Source organism: Salmo trutta, chromosome 2 (assembly GCF_901001165.1).
Source record: "Salmo trutta chromosome 2, fSalTru1.1, whole genome shotgun sequence".
Taxonomy (NCBI): Eukaryota; Metazoa; Chordata; class Actinopteri; order Salmoniformes; family Salmonidae; genus Salmo; species Salmo trutta.
The window spans coordinates 67,526,034-67,547,634 of NC_042958.1; the positions used below are offsets into that span (position 1 = coordinate 67,526,034).

The 21,601-nt window shown below is 44.2% G+C and overlaps 1 protein-coding gene across 3 annotated transcripts in view; it reads left to right on the plus strand.

Moving 5' to 3' along the window:
* The first annotated feature begins 3,105 nt into the window (after positions 1 to 3,105).
* Positions 3,106 to 21,601, plus strand: part of LOC115161297 (V-type proton ATPase 116 kDa subunit a) — a 33,463-nt gene continuing 14,967 nt past the window's right edge. For 2 of the 3 annotated variants that reach the window (XM_029712162.1, XM_029712183.1), the window contains exons 1-12: positions 3,106 to 3,253; positions 4,370 to 4,531; positions 4,681 to 4,759; positions 7,912 to 8,009; positions 8,664 to 8,792; positions 10,417 to 10,499; positions 14,195 to 14,321; positions 14,715 to 14,797; positions 15,072 to 15,165; positions 19,488 to 19,700; positions 20,483 to 20,633; positions 20,921 to 21,060. In XM_029712162.1, the coding sequence (XP_029568022.1) occupies positions 4,415 to 4,531; positions 4,681 to 4,759; positions 7,912 to 8,009; positions 8,664 to 8,792; positions 10,417 to 10,499; positions 14,195 to 14,321; positions 14,715 to 14,797; positions 15,072 to 15,165; positions 19,488 to 19,700; positions 20,483 to 20,633; positions 20,921 to 21,060 (1,314 nt within the window). In that variant the 5' untranslated portion in view covers positions 3,106 to 3,253; positions 4,370 to 4,414. The remainder of the gene's footprint in view (positions 3,254 to 4,369; positions 4,532 to 4,680; positions 4,760 to 7,911; positions 8,010 to 8,663; positions 8,793 to 10,416; positions 10,500 to 14,194; positions 14,322 to 14,714; positions 14,798 to 15,071; positions 15,166 to 19,487; positions 19,701 to 20,482; positions 20,634 to 20,920; positions 21,061 to 21,601) is intronic. The other variant, XM_029712172.1, reaches the window with a different exon arrangement.

Sequence of the window (21,601 nt, forward strand, 5' to 3'; positions counted from 1 at the left end):
CTCTCCGGGAAGAAGGGCGGGGGTGTATGTTTCATGGTTAACGACTCATGGTGTAATTGTAACAACATACAGGAATTCAAGTCCTTTTGTTCTCCTGACCTAGAATTCCTCACAATCAAATGCCGACCAAGTTATCTCCCAACAGAATACTCCTAGGTTATTGTCACAGCCGTGTATATCCCCCTTCAAGCCGATACCACGATGGCCCTCAAGGAACTTCACTGGACTTTATGCAAACTGGAAACCATATATCCTGAGGCTGCATTTATTGTAGCTGGGGATTTTAACAAAGCAAATTTGAGAACAAGGCTACCTAAATTCTATCAGCATATTGACTGTAGTACTCACTCTGGCAAAACTATGGATCACTGCTACTCTAACTTCCACAAAGCATAGAAGGCCCTCCTCTGCCCTCCTTTTGGCAAATCTGACCACGACTCCATTTTTCTCCTCCCTTCCTATAGGCAGAAACTTAAGCAGGATGTACCTGCATTCAATGCTGGTCTGACCATTCAGAATCCACACTTCAAGATTGTTTTGATCACGCGGACTTGGACATGTTCCGGGTAGCCTCAGAGAATAATATCGACGTGTACGCTGACTCAGTGAGTGAGTTTATAAGGAAGTGCATAGGATATGTTGTACGCTCTGTGACTATTAAAACCTACCCTAACCAGAAACCGTGGTTAGATAACGGCATTCAAGCAAAACTGAAAGCGCAAACCACCGCATTTTACCATGGAAAGGTGACTGGGATTATGGCCGAATACAAACAGTGTAGTTATTTCCTCCGCAAGGCAATCAAACAAGTGAAATGTCAGTATAGAGACAAAGCGGAGTCGCAATTCAACGGCTCAGACACGAGACGTATGTGGCAGGGTTTACAGCCAATCACAGACTACAAAAGGAAAACCAGCCAAGTCACGGACACTGACGTCTTGCTTCCAGACAAACTAAACGCCTTCTTTGCCCGCTTTGAGGATAATACAGTGCCACCAACGCGACCCGCTACCAAGGACTGTGGGCTCTCCTTCTCCGTGACCAATGTGAGTAAGACGTTTAAACGTGTTAACCCTCGCTGGCCCAGACGGCATCCCTAGCCACATCCTCAGAGCATGCGCAGACCAGCTGGCTGGTGTGTTTACGGGCATATTAAATCTCTCCTTATCCTAGTCTGCTGTCCCCACATGCTTCAAGATGGCCACCATTGTTCCTGTACCCAAGAACGCAAAGGTAACTGAACTAAATTACTATTTCCCCGTAGCACTCACTTCTGTCATCATGAAGTGCTTTGAGAGGCTAGTCAAGGATCATATCACCTCCACCTTACCTGTCACCCTAGACCCACTTCAATTTGTTTACCGCCCCAATAGGGCCACAGACGATGCAATCGCCATAAAACTGCACACTGCCCTATCCCATCTGGACAAGAGGAATACCTATGTAAGAATGCTGTTCATTGACTATAGCTCAGCATTTAACACCATAGTACCCTCCAAACTCGTCATTAAGCTCGAGACCCTGAGTCTCGACCCCGCCCTGTGCAACTGGGTCCTGGACTTTCTGACGGGCCGCCCCCAAGTGGTGAGGATAGGAAACAACATCTCCACCCCGCTGATCCTCAACACTGGGGCCCCACAAGGGTGCGTGCTCAGCCCTCTCCTGTGCTCCCTGTTCACCCATGACTGCGTGGCCATGCACGCCTCCAACTCAATCATCAAGTTTGCAGACGACACTACAGTGGTAGGCTTGATTACTAACAACGACGAGATGGCCTACAGGGAGGAGGTGAGGGGCCTCGGAGTGTGATGTCAGGAAAATAACCTAACACTCAACGCCAACAAAACAAAGGAGATGATCGTGGACTTCAGGAAACAGCAGAGGGAGCACCTTCCCATCCACATCGACGGGACAGTAGTGGAGAAGGTGGAAAGTTTTAAGTTCCTCGGCGTGCACATCACGGACAAACTGAAATGGTCCACCCACACAGACAGCATGGCGAAGAAGGCGCAACAGCGCCTCTTCAACCTCAGGAGGCTGAAGAAATTTGGCTTGTCACCGAAAACACTCACAAACTTTTACAGATGCACAATCAAAAGCATCCTGTCGGGCTGTATACAGCAACTGCTCCACCCACAACCATAAGGCTTTACAGAGGGTAGTAAGGTCTGCACAATGCATCACCGGGGCCAAACTACCTGCCCTCCAGGACACCTACACCACCCGATGTCACAGGAAGGCCAAAAAGATCATCAAGGACCACAACCACCTGAACCACTGCCTGTTCACCCCGCTATCGTCCAGAAGGCGAGGTCAGTACAGGTGCATCAAAGCTGGGACCGAGAGACTGAAAAACAACTTCTATCTCAAAGCCATCAGACTGTTATAACAAACAGCCATCACTAACATTGAGTGTGCTGCTGCCAACATACTGACTCATCTCTAGCCACTTTAATAATGAAAAATGGATGTAATAAATGTATCACTAGCCACTTTAAGCAATGCCACTTTATATAATGTTTACATACCCTACATTACTCATCTCATATGTATATACTGTACTCTATACCATCTACTGCATCTTGCCTATGCCGCACGGCCATCGCTCATCCATATATTTATATGTACATATTCTTATTCATTCCTTTACACGTGTGTATAAGGTAGTTGTTGTGAAATTGTTAGATTACTTGTTAGATATTACTGCACGGTCGGAACTAGAAGCACAAGCATTTCGCTACACTCGCATTAACATCTGCTAACCATGTGTATGTGACCAATAACATTTGATTTGATTTGGTAGGAAGGATGGTCTCGGGGTCCGAGGGTGTAGCCGCGGGGCTATAGCGGCGTGAAAGCGCATCCGGCTTGACATTCATCAGCCATTCAAATTCATTTCAAAATCAGTCATCTAAATTAATTTCTAAATAAATGGTATTGGCAACCATTTGAATGACAGATTTGAATTAATGACATCAAATTAATGACATCAAACGGATATCAAATAGTGTATTAAGTCCATCCATAGATATTTGTAGCCTACCGTCATTAATAATAATATAATAATAATAATATAAATCCCCATCGTAATAGCTCAACTCAAGTGTGTCTGACGTCGAAAGCCACACTAAATCGCACAGCCTTGCAGCATCCCAACATCATCACATGACCATCCCCCAGCAGATGTCACATTGATTCGTGAGGATAGCGCCTTTCGTTCGACCTGGAGAAATTCTGAAGGATTTTATCACAAGTAAGCTAATTCCTAACTGATTAAATCTATTATATGTAAATGTGAATTTTACAAACAGAACGGTATTAAACAGAAATGCATTTTTTTTTTTAAATGGTGAGTTTGAACGTGCTGTCATCTTGCGCGAGTCCTCACCTTGAGAACGTTTCCTCTCTGGTCCATACACTTCAGCTGATGATGCGATGCGGCCTTCGGTCAAAATATAACCGTTTGTGATAAAAAACGAAATTCATTATTATCTATTCATAATACTCAAATGTTTATTTCAGTGACCATCAAACAGAGGTGCTATCTATTTATTTCGGCGTCTTTTTGGTTGAAATATGGCCATAGCCGGTCATTTCAAGCAATATTTTAGACATGTGTCTTCATCATTTTCAATGAGCCTACATAATTGTTAGAAAGACGTATATGAATTCATCAATAATATTCCTATCATTATTCCCCGTGTTCACGGTTGCCTTCATCATATTATGAAAGATGCTCGGTAGTCTAGTGGTAGCCTACAGCTGCAGCATCATAATGGCGTCCTTGAGATGAAGGACAGTGCAGCAGAGAAAACGACATCGCTTTCTGAAATGGAGAGAATATTTGATATTTTAACGATTGAACGTAATATGCTTTATGTTATTTAGAATATTTTAGAAATGTATTAGAATATACCTAACCTATATGAATTATGTTCGGGTTGACTACCTGGGCAGCGGATATATTTTTTATGAAAGCGTCTTTAAGCACGAGTAGGATTTCCATTGGACACGGACTGTTAATCCTCATATCCGTGTTGACTGATGCTGATGACAGTCCTTTCGCATCTGGAAAGAAAAAGGAAGCCATAGAATTAGAAGAATGACATACAGTACCAGTCAAAAGTTTGGACACTGTTTTTCTTATCAATTTGGTGATATTTTAATGGTAAAAAAAAGAAGCTTTTCTTTCAAAAACAAGGACATTTCTAAGTGACCCCAAACTTTTGAATGGTAGTCCAAATGCTAGACCTACTGCTCTTGAACTGTTCAAGCTAGAGACACACCAACCCAACTTTGTTCAGGCTGACTATCTATCCGTCCGCCCGCCCGTCTGTCCTAGTCATTTTGCCCTTCATTTTGCCAACAGGGGTATTTTTTTACCTTAAAGGGGTGAGTGTGTCAGGTGGTCACCATGGGGGAACTGTTCAGGAGCGAGGAGATGACGCTTGCCCAGCTCTTCCTCCAGTCTGAGGCAGCCTACTGCTGTGTCAGCGAGCTGGGAGAACTGGGAATGGTTCAGTTCCGCGATGTAAGTAACATACCAGTCATCTAGCTATAAAAAAAGTATTTAACCTTTAATTAAACAGGAAGTCCGATTGAGGTCAGAATACCTCTTTCCCAAGGTAGACCTGGCCAAGAAGGGCAACTTTGACACCTGTTTCTGTTTGAATTTTTTAGCTCAACCCAGACGTGAATGTGTTCCAGAGGAAGTTTGTGAATGAAGTGAGGAGGTGTGAGGAGATGGACAGGAAACTAAGTGAGTGATTTCACAATATGTTGAATGAATACATTTTATTTGACATATTTAATATACGTATAGAGATATGTCAGCCAAGTGAGCCAACAATACATCCAATGTTTTTGAGAATTAAAAACACAGTACGTGTTACACAATAAAGACATTTCCATTGTGGTCCTCCCTATTTCTAGGTGGGTAACAGAATGGACAGCTTGGGCAAAACATGGCAGGGGCAGTTCATATAATACCACATTAAGTATATGTTTTAATAAACTCTACACAAAGTCCCATCAAGACCAAAAATCTTACATATATATAGTGCATTCGGAAAGTATTCAGACCCTTTGACTTTTTCCACATTTTGTTACATTACAGCCTTGGATTGAATCGTTTTTTCCCCCTCATCAATCTACACACAATAACCCATAATGATAAAGAAAAAAACGTTTTTTTTAGAGAAATAAGTGCAAATAAAAAAAACTGAAACATATTTTACATAAGTATTCTGACCCTTTACTCAGTACTTTGTTGAAGCACCTTTGGCAGCGATTACAGCCTCGAATCTTCTTGGGTATGACTCTACAATCTTGGCTGTAATGAATTCTCAGGGAGAAAAAGGTGTAGATTCACGCGCCGTGATGTTTATTTCGCCTTCGCAGAAGGCAGGAATCGTGGTCACAGGCAAGCATTGGTCATACACAGGTAGGCAAACAGGCAGGTGAATCAAAACTAGGACTGAGGGTTCACACAAATGAGCTAGGAAAAGGATTAGTAGAGTCAAAACGAACAATACTTCACAAAGGCACAAACAGAATTAACTGAACTAAATAAGGAGCTGATGAGACCAGGTGAGTAACTAACACAGGTGAAATCAATGAACAAAAAATGTAAGACAGGGCTATGTTCAAAAACACAAAGAAACAGTCTACGTTCAAGAACACAACGAAACAGAAAACAAGGTTGACTTAAGAAAATAAATACAGAACCTTACATTGGCACATCTGTATATGGGAAGTTTCTCCCATTCTTCTCTGCAGATCCTCTCAAGCTCTGTTGGGTTGGATGGGGAGCGTCGCTGCATAGCTATTTTCAGGTCTTTCCAAAGATGTTCGATCTGGTTTAAGTCCGGCCTCTGGCTGGGCCACTCAAGGACATTCAGAGACTTGTCTCGATGCCACTCCTGCGTTATCTTGGCTGTGTGCTTAGGGTCATTATCCTGTTGGAAGGTACTTTGCTTCATTCATCTTTCCCACGATCCTGACTTGTCTCCCTAGTCTCCGCTGAAAAACATCCCCACAGCATGATGCTGCCACCACCATGCTTCACCGTAGGAATGGTGCCAGGTTTCCTCCAGATTTGACGCTTGGCATTCAGGTCAAAGAGTTCAATCTTGGTTTTATCAGACCAGAGAATCTTGTTTATCATGGTCTGAGAGTCCTTTAGGTGCCTTTTGGCAAACTACAAGTGGGCTGTCATGTGCATTTTACTGAGGAGTGGCTTCCGTCTGGCCACTCTACCATAAAAGCCTGATTGGTGGAGTGCTGCAGAGATGGTTGTCCTTCTGGAAAATTCTCCCATCTCCACAGAGGAACTCTGTAGCTCTGTCAGAGTGACCGTCAGACATTTTTTGTTACCCTTCCCCAGATCTGTGCCTCGACACAATCCTGTCTTAGTGCTCTACGGACAATTCATTCGACCTCAATGCTTGGTTTTGCTCTGACATGCACTGTCAGCTGTGGGACCTTATATAAACAGGTGTGTGCCTTTCCAAATCATGTCCAATCAATTGAATTTACCACGTGGACTCCAATCAGGTTGTGGAAACATCTCAAGGTGTAACGCCCTGGCCATAGAGAAGGGTTTTTAGTTCTCTATTTTGGTTAGGCCAGGGTGTTACATGGGTGGGCGTTCTATGTTTATTTTTCTATGTTGGTTTGTTTCTTTGGTTTGGCCGTGTGTGGCTCTCAATCAGGAACAGCTGTAGTTCGTTGTTGCTGATTGGGAGTCATACATAGGCAGCCTGTTTTTCCTTTGGGGTTTGTGGGTGATTGCTTTCTGTTTCGTTGTGAGTACCTGACAGAACTGTCGGCTGTCGTTTTTTTGTTTATTTGTATAGTGTTCTATTTTCGGTTTATTAAAATCTTGAATATGAATACACATCCTCCGCTGCACCTTGGTCTCATTGCGACGACAGTCGTTACACAAGGATGATCAATAGAAATAGGATGCACCTGAACTCAATTTCAAGTCTTATAGCAAAGGGTCTGAATACTTATGTAAATAAGGTATTTCAGTTTTTTTATAAATGTGCAAACATTTCTTAATCAATCAATCAAATGTATTTATAAAGCCCTTCTTACATCAGCTGATGTCACAAAGTGCTGTACAGAAACCCAGCCTAAAACCCCAAACAGCAAGCAATGCAGGTGTAAAAGCACGGTGGCTAGGAAAAACTCCCTAGAAAGGCCAGAACCTAGGAAGAAACCTAGAGAGGAACCAGGCTATGAGGGGTGGCCGGTCCTCTTCTGGCTGTGCCGGATGGAGATTATAACAGAACATGGCCAAGATGTTCAAATGTTCATAGATGACCAGCAGGGTCAAAAAATAATAATCACAGTGGTTGTCGAGGGTGCAACAGGTCAGCACCTCAGGAGTAAACGTTAGTTGGCTTTTCATAGCCCATCATTTAGAGTAGTATCTCTACCGCTCCTGCTGTCTCTAGAGAGTTGAAAACAGCAGGACTGGGACAGGTAGCACGTCCGGTGAACAGAGACTTAAAACCTGTTTTCGCTTTGTCGTGATGGGGTATTGTCTGTAGATTGATGAGGGATTTTTTTATTTAGCAATTTTAGAATAAGTCTGTAACGTAACAAAATGTGGAAAAAGTCAAGGGGTCTGAATACTTTCCGAATTCAATGTACATTGTGATATAGTATTGTTAAGAATACCACGCACAGAATGGCACACAGATGTCTATTTCTCTCACAATGCAGAAACTCAATGGCTTGGTCCCAGATCTGTTTGTGCTTCTGCCTACTACGTACATTGCCATTGTCAAGCAATTTGGCATGACAATTCCATAAGGAGTTGGCAAGAGATCAGAAACAGACTGGCAACCAGTGTAGAAACTCGCACATGTATTGAATATTACCTGGTGTTTTGCTTTCCAGGGTTTGTCGAGAAGGAGATTAAAAAAGCCAACATCCCAACTGTGGATACAGGAGAGAACCCCGAAGTCCCCTTCCCTAGGGATATGATTGACCTGGAGGTATCTATCCCTGTTTAATACTGTACGTCAGTAATATGAAATTAGGAATGCCATTGACATCAACCCAAATTTAGCACAACACAATTTCACAGATCATTTAATCATCTTTTTTTGCCTTACACTACTACTCCATTTATGGAAAAGCCACACGACTTTCACGTGATCACATGTGACGTGTTCCAAAACTTCTTATGTGAAGTTAATGTAATAACATGTGACAACATTTAAAGCAACGTGAAAACGGGATTTTCCACATGTGAAATCATGTGTTTTTTTATGTAAGGGCCTACCTGACAGTGAAGTGGAACTGTGCAGCAGTTCACCTGCTCTAGCCAATAGCCATGATGACACTTTACCGGACATTGGGCATAATTATAGGATATAGGTAGGATTCATGTTAGGGCCCATGACTGCTTGTTATGGAGCTGAATAGACTATCCCTTCCATAGAAATAAAACGGGTATCCTCATTCAAATCAATGGGTCTGTAATGGGTGTACCGGCAGCCATTTAAAAAGTGTACCAATGGGAGTAAAGCAGGAAGTAAAGGCTATGTCCATTATAGTGATTCTATTTCTATGACCCCTTCTACCATTTTCGAATCGCGCCCCATCCTAAAGCCCAATCTCATTGGTTGTCTCTGTTTGATTGACAGGCCACGTTTGAGAAGCTGGAGAACGAGCTGAAGGAGATCAACACCAACCAGGAAGCCCTGAAGAAGAACTTCCTGGAGCTGACTGAGCTCAAGCACATCCTGCGACGTACCCAGCAGTTCTTTGACGAGGTCAGCGAGTACCTCCACTCCAATATTTTGTGCACGTTCCAGGCGGACTACATTGCAGATGCATGCCAGATCTCACCACGCAGATCTCACAATATCAGTTACCCACATCATATGATATAGCAATTTGATGACCGACTGCTCAGTCAATGACATGGCACACAACCATTGATTGATGCAATGCAATGTCTGCAATGAAGTTCACCTGAAACGCAACCTCTGTTTTGCTCAATCCCAAATGGACCCCTACCTCCACAGACACCAGGGTTGGGGTCAATTCAATTCAGTCAATTCTGGAAATGAGAAAATTTGACCTAATTCGTAGTAGGATTATTCTCAAAGTAGTAATTACTAGCTACACTACATTACCAAAAGTATGTGGACACCTGCTCATCGAACATCTCATTCCAAAATCATGGGAATTAATATGGAGTTGGTCCCCCCTTTGCTGCTGTAACAGCTTCCATTCTTCTGGGAAGGCTTTCCACTAGATGTTGGGACTTGCTTCCATTTAGCTACAAGAGCATTAGTGAGGTCGGGCACTGATGTTGGCCGATTAGGCCTGGCTCGCAGACGGCGTTCCAATTCATCCCAAAGGTGTTCGAAGGGGTTGAGGTCAGGGCTCGGTGCAGGCCAGTCAAGTTTATGGACCTCGCTTTGTGCACAGGGGAATTGCCATGCTGAAACAGGAAAGGGTCTTCCCCAAACTGTTGCCACAAAGATGGAAGCACAGAATCGTCTAGAATGTAATTGTATGCTGTAGCGTTAAGATTTCCCTTTACAGGAACTAAGGGGCCTAGTCCGAACCATGAAAAACAGCCCCAGACCATTATTTCTCCTCCACAAAACTTTACAGTTGGCACTATGCATTCGGCAGGTAGCGTTCTCCTGGCATCCGCCAAACCCAGATTCATCCGTCAGAAAGCCAGATGGTGAAGCGTGATTCATCCCTTCAGAGAACTCGTTTCCACTGCTCCAGAGTCCAATGGTGGCGAGCTTTACACCACTCCAGCCGACGCTTGGCATTGTGCATGGTGATCTTAGGCTTGTGTGCGGCTGCTCGGCCATGGAAACCTATTTCATAAAGCTCCCGATGAACAGTTAAGTGCTGACGTTTCTTCCAGAGGCAGTTAGGAACTCGGTAGTGAGTGTTGCAACCGAGGACAGACGATTTTTACGCACTTCAGCACTCGGTGGTCCCGTTCATGTGTTGAGCATGTATTGCCTACCAATTTGTGGCTGAGCCGTTGTTGCTCCTAGATGTTTCCACTTCACAATAACAGCACTTACAGTTGACTGGGGCAGCTCTAGCAGGGCAGAAATGTGTCGAATTGACTTGTTGGAAAGGTGGCATCCTATGACAGCGCCACATTGAAAGTTACTGAGCTCTTCAATAAGGCCATTCTACTGCCAATATTTGTCTATGGAGATGTCATGACTGTGTGCTTGATTTTATACACCTGTCAGCAACGGGTGTGGCTGAAATAGCCGAATCCACTAATTTGAAGGGATGTCCACATACTTTTGTATATATAGTGTATCTGAACAATGTGGTTGGTGGTTTGTGACGCCAGACTAAATTGCATCTGCCTCCTATCTCCATCATCATCTTCCTTACGTTCCACAGATGGAGGACCCCGCCCTGATGGAAGAGTCGTCAGCCCTAATGGAGGGTAACGAGGGGGGCCGGGGAGCACCGCTCCGACTGGGGTGAGACACACACACACACACACACATACACACACACAATCACACACACCGTACAGCAGTTTTCCCAAAGAAACTTCCAAGCCCTCCGGCACTGAAATTGTAAATTGAAATCCATAGAAACCAAAGTTTGTTAGGCTTGGGTCTAACATAGTTAGGTGGCTCACCCTGCTTGAACAATGGTAGGGGAAACACTGGTGTTCTAGGAGATGTACTTTTAACATACAATACATTAGAGTACGCCCTATAGGGCACTTAAGCTGTACATTGAATGCAATCAACTGTACAATACACTCACCATTGCATGCTGTAATATTATTTTGTAGCCCATGGAAACATATATTCTAGCTGTCGTGGGGATCAAGTCACCTCTTTTTGGCCTATAGGCATATACAGGCAATTTAAATGAAAGATGGTAGTGGAGGGTGTATAAAAAAACTACTGGCCTCTTAATAGGGACTGATTTCAATTAACTTTGAGCCAGGCATTGATCCATGCTTGATAATGTCAGGGCTGTGTGTGTGTGTGTGTGTGTGTGTGTGTGTGTGTGTGTAGATAGAATACCACACCTATCGGGAGTTCCACTCAGCAGTCGAAAAATGCTAAAGAAAATAACTCCCCTGAAACTGGCGACATGGAACATCAGAAGTCTTTTGGACACTGACGATAATAGCAATAGACCCCATCGGATAACAGCTTTGATTGCTGCAGAACTAAGGTGCTATAACATTGACATTGCTGCCCTGAGTGAGACCAGGTTCCTGGATGAAGGTTCCCTGAAAGAGGGAGAAGGTTACACCTTCTTCTGGAAAGGTTACCCTCCGGATGGACAACATCAGCACGGTGTGGGACTGGCAATTAAGAACAGCCTTCTACCCAGCCTCACCGAAACACCTGTCGGCATAAGTGAAAGACTCATGTCTCTCCATATCCCCTTAGCCAAGATGCGTTATGCTACTCTTCTCAGTGCATACGTACCAATGTTACCATCTGAAAATGAGGCAAAGGACTGCTTCTACCAGTCACTAGATAAGGCCCTTCACCGCATGTCCAGGAATGACAAGATGTTTTTGCTGGGTGACTTCAACGCCAGGGTGGGACAGAAAAACAGGATATGGAACGGAGTGCTGGGTAGGCATTGTGTTGGCCAGGTCAATGAGAACGGCACGATACTGCTAACTCTATGTGCCGAGCACGATCTCATTGTCACTAACACCTTGTTCCAGCAGAAGAACAAATATAAAACATCATGGATGCACCCACGTTCCAAACACTGGCACCTGGTCGACTACGTCATTGTGAGACGTTGTGACACGAATAACGTCCTGCTGACACGTGCCATGAGGGGTACAGAATGCTGGACAGATCACCGTATGATACTGGCTAAACTCCAGGTGAGAATACTTTCCCCCCCCAACACCTGCAGAAGTCCAGTAAGAGGCGTCTGTACTATATCCGGCTTGAGAAAGCAGCAGTAAGGGTCGAGTTCCGCCGCTCTCTCGCTGAAAGGCTGAGGGAGACTGAGCCTCTTCTGAACGCAGAGGACCCCATGGACCAGAAGTGGGCATCTATTAGCTCAGTGTTCTATCAGGCAGCAGCCCACTCCATTGGCTACAAAGGTAGGAAACATCAGGACTGGTTCGATGAGAATTCTGACCACTCCACCAGTACATCAGTGAGGTTTGGGACCGGGAGATCGTCCACCAACAGCAGCAGGATGCAAACATTGTCGCCATCTATAAGAACAAGGGTGACAAGTCCATTTGCGGCAACAGCCGGGGGATATCCCTTCTGGCTGTTGCCGTCAAGGTCCTGGCAAAGGTGATGTTACACAGGCTGGTGAACAACATCACAGAGGAACTGATGCCAGAGTCACAATGCGACTTTAGAAAGAACAGGAGTAAGGTCGACATGATATTCACGGTACGGCAACTCCAGGAGAAGTGACGTGAAAAACATCAGAACCTTTTCATGGTCTTTGTCGACCTCTCTAAGACCTTCAACATTGTGAGCAGGGAACTACTATGGGGCATTCTACTCAATTGTGTCATTCCAGACAAATTTGTCAACGTTCCTTGATGGGATGATGGCTCGGGTGGCCATAGGAGGGCAGGAGTCAGTGCCCTTTGGAGTAAGCATTGGTGTGAGGCAGGGGTGTGTGCTGGCACCAGTACTCTTTAACATCTTCCTCCTATGTGTCACACAGCTTCTCCACAAGGAGCTTGAGGACAGCAGCAGAGTTTTGGTGGACTTCAGGCTGGATGGAAACTTATTCAACATCAGGAGGCTCCAAGCAACCACCAAAGTTTTGACGGAGCAGGTTCTTGAGCTGCAGTATGCCGATGACTGTGCTCTTGTGGCCCACACTCCGGAAGACCTTCAGTCCGTCCTCGTAGCGGCTGTGAGGGTCTATAGCAGGATGGCACTGTCTATCAACACCAGCAAGACAGAGGTGGTCTGCCAATGGAGACACAGCCCTCCACCCACCACACCTGTCTTCACCATTGAACACAAATCTCTGGGAATAGTCCCGTCCTTCAAATACCTGGTCAGTATCCTCTCTGAGGACTGCAGCAACGACCTCAAAATTAAAATTAGGATCAAGCAAACATCAGCTGCCTTCGGAAAACTCATACGCAGGGTCTTCCAAAACAGGGATCTCCACCTCCTCACCAAAGATGCAGTTAATCAAGCCGTCTGCATCACCATACTTCTTTACAGCTGTGAAGCCTGGGTCACTTAATCACCACAACAAGCAGCTCGAGCAATTCCGCATAACATGCCTGCCGCGCATCCTGGGAATCACCTGGCGTAACCGTGTGCCCCATACAGAAATACTTGCTAAGACCAACTGCAAGAATATGGAGGCCATGGTCACCCAACACCAACTGCGCTGGCTTGTCATTAGAATGTCTCAGGAGCGCTTGCCGTGGAAGATCCAGTATGGCCAGCTACATCTTGGCCTGCGGTCTATAGGGGGGCAGAAGAAGCGCTACAAGGACCAGCTAAAAACGTTGCTGAAGAAGTGCAACATCAAACCCACACACCTAGAGGATGCTGCTGCCGACCGTTCCACCTGGCGGCAGCTCTGCCAGAGCGGTGTACAGAGGTGGGAGGAGAGGAGCACAAAGAGACAGCAAAAACAGCTCAGGAGACATACAACCATGCCTGCCCCCGCCAACACAGACTGCATATGAAGTTTGTGGATCTCGGATTGGACTCTACTGTCACCAAAGAATTCACTGTTAACTCAGAAGTGGAAGTCATCATCGGATACGATGGACTACCATAAGCAAGTAAGTGTGCGTGCGTGTCAGTAGGTCAATGGCAGCATATGAAGCTGCCACACCAACAAAGCAGGGAAATTGACACTCATTATGACCTATAGTCACAGTGACAGAACAGCAAACAACTTGGGCTCATCCATCCGTCAACACATTTGTTTTGCACTGTTCCCATTAGCGTCTATTGCGTCTATTAGCCATTGACGTATTGGGGTTAATGGGGTTGAATGCTATTAGGCTGGTCCCAGATCAGTTTGTTCTGTAACAACTCATATGGTTGTTGTTATGCCAAAAGGGCAAACAGATCTGGGACCAGGCACCTATGTCAGGAAAAATGTCACGACAATCCAGAGGGATCATGTACTGTGCATTTGATTGGCCAGACCCTGAAATATTTTAATCTGGCCCGAGCAGGTTTGTTGCTGGGGTGATCAGCCGGGAGAGGATCCCTACCTTTGAGAGGATGCTGTGGAGAGTGTGCCGCGGCAACGTCTTTTTACGTCAGGCAGAAATCGAGGACCCCCTGGAGGACCCCGCCACGGTCTGTCAAAAACGTTTTTTTTTAATATCTTACTTCATATTAAATACATTTTTTGTGTGTGTGTTTTGTCTTGTATGTTTGCTCTTATTCTCTACTGTCTTTCGATTCTTTGTGTATGTATTTTTTTATGTTATTATGTATACACACCTGTCTGTGATCTGAGCGCCGAACAGGAAAAATATTATTAAGTATAAAAAGTTGGTCAATTTCTTTTTTGCTTTGCACACGAATAAAGATGAAAAATACAGAAACGTATACACACCCAAGTTTGTGCAACCTAACACCCAATGAGCCAGGGCAACAAAAAAAATGGAAATCTGCGTTGTTCAACAATTTGTTCCAACGACAGTCACTGCTTGATTGGTGAGATGATTGACTCTTTCTCTCTTACAGGGAGACCAAGTGCACAAGTCAGTCTTCATCATCTTTTTCCAAGGCGATCAGCTGAAGAACAGAGTCAAGAAGATATGTGAGGGGTACGTTACTACCACTAGTCAGTACCCAGTTCGTCCATTAATTTAGCATTTGACTGCTGTCAGAAATGTAAATATATGAGTTCCCGAGACGGAAAAAAACACTAGAACGACGCCTTAGAGTCGGGAAATTTGGACCAGAATGATGTTTATCAGTTGTGATGTTTCATATCTGATCACGGAACATTGATTTAAATGGAAATGTCTGTTTTCTAGTAATTCTAATTCTACAGTATAATTGTAAGTCATTATGCGAACTGTTGGTTGTGTGTTCCAGGTTCCGGGCCTCCCTCTACCCCTGCCCCGAGACTCCCCAGGAAAGGAAGGAGATGGCTGCGGGGGTCAACACCCGTATTGATGATCTCCAGATGGTAAGCAAGACAATGAACACAGTAAAATAGTGTCACTTAACCATTTACTGCAGTGGGCAAAATCAGGGACACAGTGTTTTTTGGTTGTCAAACAAATCTACTTTGAAACAAAGGTGTACACCTCACACACATGGTAATGGGCTTAATTAAAAAAACAAAGACACCTGTATCATGTCAGATATAGAGTTGAAAATGTATTCAATTTTGGGTTTGCATGCCAATATTACACTTTATGTACATCACAGAAAACTGAAATATAACAAAATTGTTTGACATAGAAGCAATGATGAGGCATATTAATAACGTTCCACCCATGAGGACACTAGAGGGAGATTTGGTAATTTGATGCTACATGTATCCTAATATGGACACCGTACCCAGTGGTAGTCAACTAGATTCAGCAGGGGGACGATTTTTGGCTGAGCTGATGGTCGAGGGCCGCAACATAACAATCATTTCATACCTTAATTACATTGAGACATGATTATATATCTATTATTTTATTAGTGGGATTATTTGGGAACAGATTTCCTAAATTCAACTCATTTTTAGCTGGTGATTTTACCATTTTCTTTGACCCAAAACTAAAATCAAAATATTTTTTTTTACCCGCGAGACGTTTTTTTTTTACCTCTATGTGATTGGTGTCCCTCCACCGGGACGGTTGAGGTAACGTGCGCTAATGTGATTAGCATGACGTTGTAAGTAAGGAGAAAATTTCCCAGCACGTAGACATGTCTTATATGGGCAGAAAGCTTAAAGTGTTGTTAATCTAACTGCACTGTCCAATTTACAGTAGCTATTACAGGGGAAAAAATGCCATGCTATTGTTTGAGGAGAGTGTACAACAACAAAAAACTTTTATCACAGCAACTGGTTTGATACATTCACCTCTGAAGGTAAATAATGTACTTACATTCTGTAATATTGCTCTGATTTGTCATCCTGAGGTTCCCAGAGATAAAATGTAGCATAGTTTTGTTTGATAAAATCATATTCAAATGTAGGAACACGGTTCTAAATGTTGAAACCCTGCTGTTTGTGGGGGGGGGGGGGCAAATGTAGATAGTCCAGGTGGCCATTTGATTCATTATTCAGCAGTCTTATGGCTTGAGGGTAGAAGCTGTTAAGGAGCCTTTTGGACCTAGACTTGGCGCTCCGGTACCACTTGCCGTGTGGTAGCAGAGAGAACAGTCTACGACTTGGGTGACTGGAGTCTTTGACCATTTTTTGGGCCTTTCTCTGACACTGCCTGGTGTATAGGTCCTGGATGGCAGGAAGCTTGGCCCCAGTGATGTACCGGGCCGTACGCACTACCCTCTGTAGCACCTTACGGTCAAATGCCGAGCAGTTGCCATACCAGGCGGTGATGCAACTGGTCAGGATGCTCTCGATGGTGAAGCTGTATAACTTTGAGGTTCTGGGGACCCATACCAAATCTTTTCTGTCTCCTGAGGGGGAAAAGGTGTTGTCGTGCCCTCTTCATGACTGTCTTGCTGTGTTTGGACCATGATAGTTTGTTGGTGATGTGGACACCAAGGAACTTGAAACTCTCGACCTGCTCAACTACAGCCCTGTCGATGTTAATGGGGGCCTGTTCGGCCCACCTTTTCCTGTAGTCTATGATCAGCTCCTTTGTCTTACTCACATTGAAGGAGAGGTTGTTGTCCTGGCACCACACTGCATGCTCTGAGTACATGTCCTGGTAATTCGTCTGGGCAGTCCATGCATGCTTCAGTGTTGCTTGCCTCGAAGCGAGCATAAAAGGCATTTAGCTCGTCTGGTAGGCTCACATCACTGGACAGCTCACGGCTAGGTTTTCCTTTGTAGTCAGTAATAGTTTGCAAGCCCTGAGCGTTAGAGCCGGTGTAGTAGGATTCAATCTTTGTCCTGTATTGACGCTTTGCCTATTTGATGGTTTGTCTGAGGGCATAGTGGGATTTCTTATAAGCGTCCAGATTAGTGTCCCGCTCCTTGAAAGCGGCAGCTCTAGCCTTTAGCTCAGTGCGAATGTAATCCATTGCTTCCAGTTGGGATAAGTACGCACGGTCACTCTGGGGACGACGTCGTCGATGCTCTTATTGATGAAGCTGGTGACTGAGGTGGTATACTACTCACTGCCATTGGATGAATCCCGGAACATATTCCAGTCAGTGCTAGCAAAACAGTCCAGTAGCGTAGCATCCATGTCATCTGACCACTTCCGTATTGAGCGAGTCACTGGTACTTCCTGCTTTAGTTTTTGCTTGTAAGCAGGAATCAGGAGGATAGAATTATGGTCAGATTTGTCAAATGGAGGGCGAGGGAGAGCTTTGTATGCATCTCTGTGTGTGGAGTAAAGGTGGTCTAGAGTTTTTTTTTTCTCTGGTTGCATTTGACATGCTGATAGAAATGAGGTAAAACGGATTTAAGTTTGCCTGCATTAAAGTCCCCGGCCACTAGGAGTGCCGCTTCTGCATGAGCATTTTCTTGTTTGCTTATGGCCTTATACTGCTCGTTGAGTGCAGTCTTAGTGCCAGCATCGGTTTGTGGTGGTAAATTGACAGCAAGAATAATATAGATGAAAACTCACTTGGTAGATAGTGTAGTAGAGGAAAACCTGGTTCAGTCTGCTTTCCAACATAGACCTTTCAGCAGGACAATAACCTAAAACACAAGGCCAAATATACACTGGAGTTGCTTACCAAGACAACATTGAATGTTTCTGAGTGGCCTAGTTACAGTTTTGACTTAAATCTCCTTGAAAATCTATGGCAAGACTGGAAAATGGCTGTCTAGCAACAATCAACAAACAACTTGACAGCGCTGGAAGAATTTTAAAAGTATAATGTGCAGAAAATTTGCTAACAATTCTAAAAACATGTTTTCACTTTGTCGTTATGTGGTATTGTGTCTAGATGGGTGAGAAAAATAATCTATTTAATCCATTTTGAATTCCGGATGTACACAACAAAATGTGGAATAAGTCAATGTGTGAATACTTTCTGAAGGCACTGTATGATTGTGGGCCCATGAACAGCTAACCATACAATGGCTGTGTCCCAAATGGTTTGTTCCTGCCCGACTACGTTGCAGACGCCTGCATATCAAATAACCGCATCACATGATATAGCAATATGATTCCCGACTATGCAGTCGATGGTGTGGCAAATAACCATTGGTTGATGCGATGCAACATCTTTCAGGTAGGAACGCCACCCTTCACTGTTGCCAGTGAGGAAGTTACCCAGTTACCCCCTTGTTCTGTTCTCAGGCTTGCATTTGCCAATGTATCATTCTTGTTACACAGGGCTTTTGTGTTTGTTATGTGACAGTGTTGCAAGCTAATCAACCAAATATGCAATGGCAGTCATAAATTGTCCCAGAAAGCATGACAGGATGTGTGTGCTTGTGTTACACAGTCCCTTGATACTGTTGGTTTAAGTCACACAATGTTCTCGATGTGGGGATGCGCACAGTGCAGTATCTCAGTACTAGTCGGTAGAGGTCTTTCGCCTTGTATAACAATAATTGTGTTGAACTCTATCCTTCTATCCTCTATCCTCTAAAAAAAGAATGTGGTTCTGCTTGAAAGGGAAGGCTCCCTCTGTCCTCCTCTAATCCTGCCCTCCAGTGGAGTCACCTTGCGCTTTTTAAAATAAATTAAATCATAGTGGCCGTGTCCGAAATCAGTTTTTCCTACAACTTACTAAAACGACATACTGTTTAGTCAAAATTAATACAGTAAGCAACAAATATCAACATACTAGGCTCACCCTTCCTAAGAATGCGTCGTCTAACGTGCAATTGCATTGATACCTGCTATTTGTTCACTTGGTTACAGCGTGTCCGCTTATCTCATTATCAGCTGACTATCAGCTGTTGTCAAAAATGTGCCTGGAAAGATGATCCTATTCCTCAAAAGTGTGCAGCGAATTCTACTAGATGAAAAGCCGAAGTGAGTATAACATCCTGGCATTTAAAGCATACTCGATTTTGGAAATGTCATATACAATAATACGTAATATTTTTCGCATACCTAAAATGGCTACTATTCAGAACGCAAGTATAGGTATTTGGACACGGATTATGTCTGAATCAACTGAGGCCTGAAGACTTGCGTTAGCTCCCCTGAGATAATACCTACTACCTAGGCTTAGCTAACGCCATCTTGTTGTCTGTGCAGGTCCAAAACCAGATGGACATTTTTCATAATTTAATCATAATTTAATCATTTAATCATTAGTCTGCACCAACGACCTGAAGACTTGCGTTAGCTCCCCCGAAATAATACCTATGCTTTAGCTCAGAGGGCTAACAAAACCCTCTTTTCTCCCATGCAGGTGCTGAACCAGACAGAGGACCACAGACAGAGGGTGCTCCAGGCTGCAGCCAAGACCATGAGGGTGTGGTTCATCAAGGTGAGGAAGATGAAGGCCATTTACCACACCCTGAACCTGTGCAACATCGACGTCACCCAGAAGTGCCTGATCGCCGAGGTGTGGTGCCCTGTATCCGACCTGGACTCCATCCAGTTTGCCCTGCGCCGAGGAACGGTGAGTCGGGTCTGCAAATCAGAAGGATTAGAGCTCCAAGGCAGGAAGCTCACTTTAGTTTATTACCTCACTTCCTGTTGTTGTTTTGATGCTGAAAATTCGGAATTTAATACAAGATGACGATATAGTATGAAGTACTTTGCATTCTTTATAATAACCATCGAATTTGAGTCAAATAGAAATACTTGGAATTGGACAGAAATCATAATTAAGGGAGAAATTATATTGCTAGATATCAAATACATACAGAATATCATTATGCAATCTGTTTTGCCAGGCAAACTAAACTAACTGCACACACAATTTTCACCCGTTCACCCAGAGGTCTATGGAACATACTCTTTCTGTGCACTGTTCTTATCTAAAGCTAAATGAAATTACAGGAATAGGCAAACGTTGATGTCATGTTATCATGTAGTCAAATACAACAATGATTCTGCCCAGTCTTTGGTCTGCAGAACTGACCTGGTGTCTGTTCCTTCTCCCATTACTCATTGGTCTAAGTGATGTGGCAACCTCACTGAGTCGTCTGAAAATATGAAAATTGTGTTTGTGTGTTGGCTGTATCAGGTTTGTAATGGGCTTGCAAAGGTGAATTGGCATTTGTCAGGTAATTCTGGCATAGGGTGAAGTTTCCCCTAGATGCTGATCTTGGGTCAGATTTGCATTTTCCTCACTAATGATTAAGGTTAGGATTGGGGGAGGGGAAGCTGATCCTAGAGTTGCACCTAGGGCAAACTTTACCCCGTAGCGGTGACTCATTGGCTTGGTGTGTTTTACAGGAGAGGAGTGGCTCCACAGTGCCCTCCATTCTCAATAGGATGACCACCAAGCAGACTCCGCCCACCTTCAACAAGACCAATAAGTTCACCTCTGGATTCCAGAACATCGTGGACGCCTACGGGATCGGAAATTACCGGGAGATCAACCCAGGTGACGTACAAGTCTACACTGTGTGCCTCTGTGTTGTTGTTGTTGTGTCTTTCTGTCGTTGTTGTTGTGTCTATGTATGCTGTTGTTTTGTCTGTCTGTTTTGTTGTGTTTTGTTGTACATAACTATTATGTCTCTGTGTGTTTTGTGTCTTGTGTTGCTTTGTCTCTTGTCTTGTTTCGTCTCTTGTGTTGTTGTATCTTTCTCTGTATCTTGTTGTTTATTTCCCCCATGCCATTGTGTTGTACTGTCCACTGCGATGTGTCTTACTGTGTGCTCTTTCCTACAGCACCGTACACCATCATCACTTTCCCTTTCCTGTTTGCGGTCATGTTCGGGGACATGGGTCACGGTGTGCTGATGACCTGCGCCGCCCTCTACCTTGTCATCCGAGAGAGCCGCATCCTCTCCCAGAAGACTGACAACGAGGTACGGCCTACCAAGAGTGCCGATGACGTGTGCTTCCGATTAATATCTCCTTTCTCCTGAAGTGTGCACTCGTTCACTACTTCTCACAAACCTAAAAGCATTGGATTGGAGGAGGAATGGGCTAGGGGGAGTTTCCACCATGTTTCTTATACCACTTAGTTCCTTTAAAGTCAGTGAAGGGATGTGAGCAAGTGCACACTTTGGGAGGAAGGAGATAATTAGGCCAATGTATTGTAGATTTAATTTGGCAAACTACCCTCTCTTGTACAGTAGGCTACATAACTTGGGGCAATTTAAGTAATGTTTTAGTGTTTGATGTAGTTGAGTGTTGAATGATGGCTAGTACAGGCAATGACGGATGCAGACATTCTTTACCCGGTGAGGCCTGGGTTGTGTTCATTAGGGTATGCAACGGGAAACATTTCCCAACGTTTTGCGAAGGGAAACAAAAATGAGTGTTTCTTATTGGACTGGTCTACGTGGTCCCTCTCTGTTTCAGTCCGTTTTTTCTTTTCTGTGCCAATGAACATGACCCAGGCCA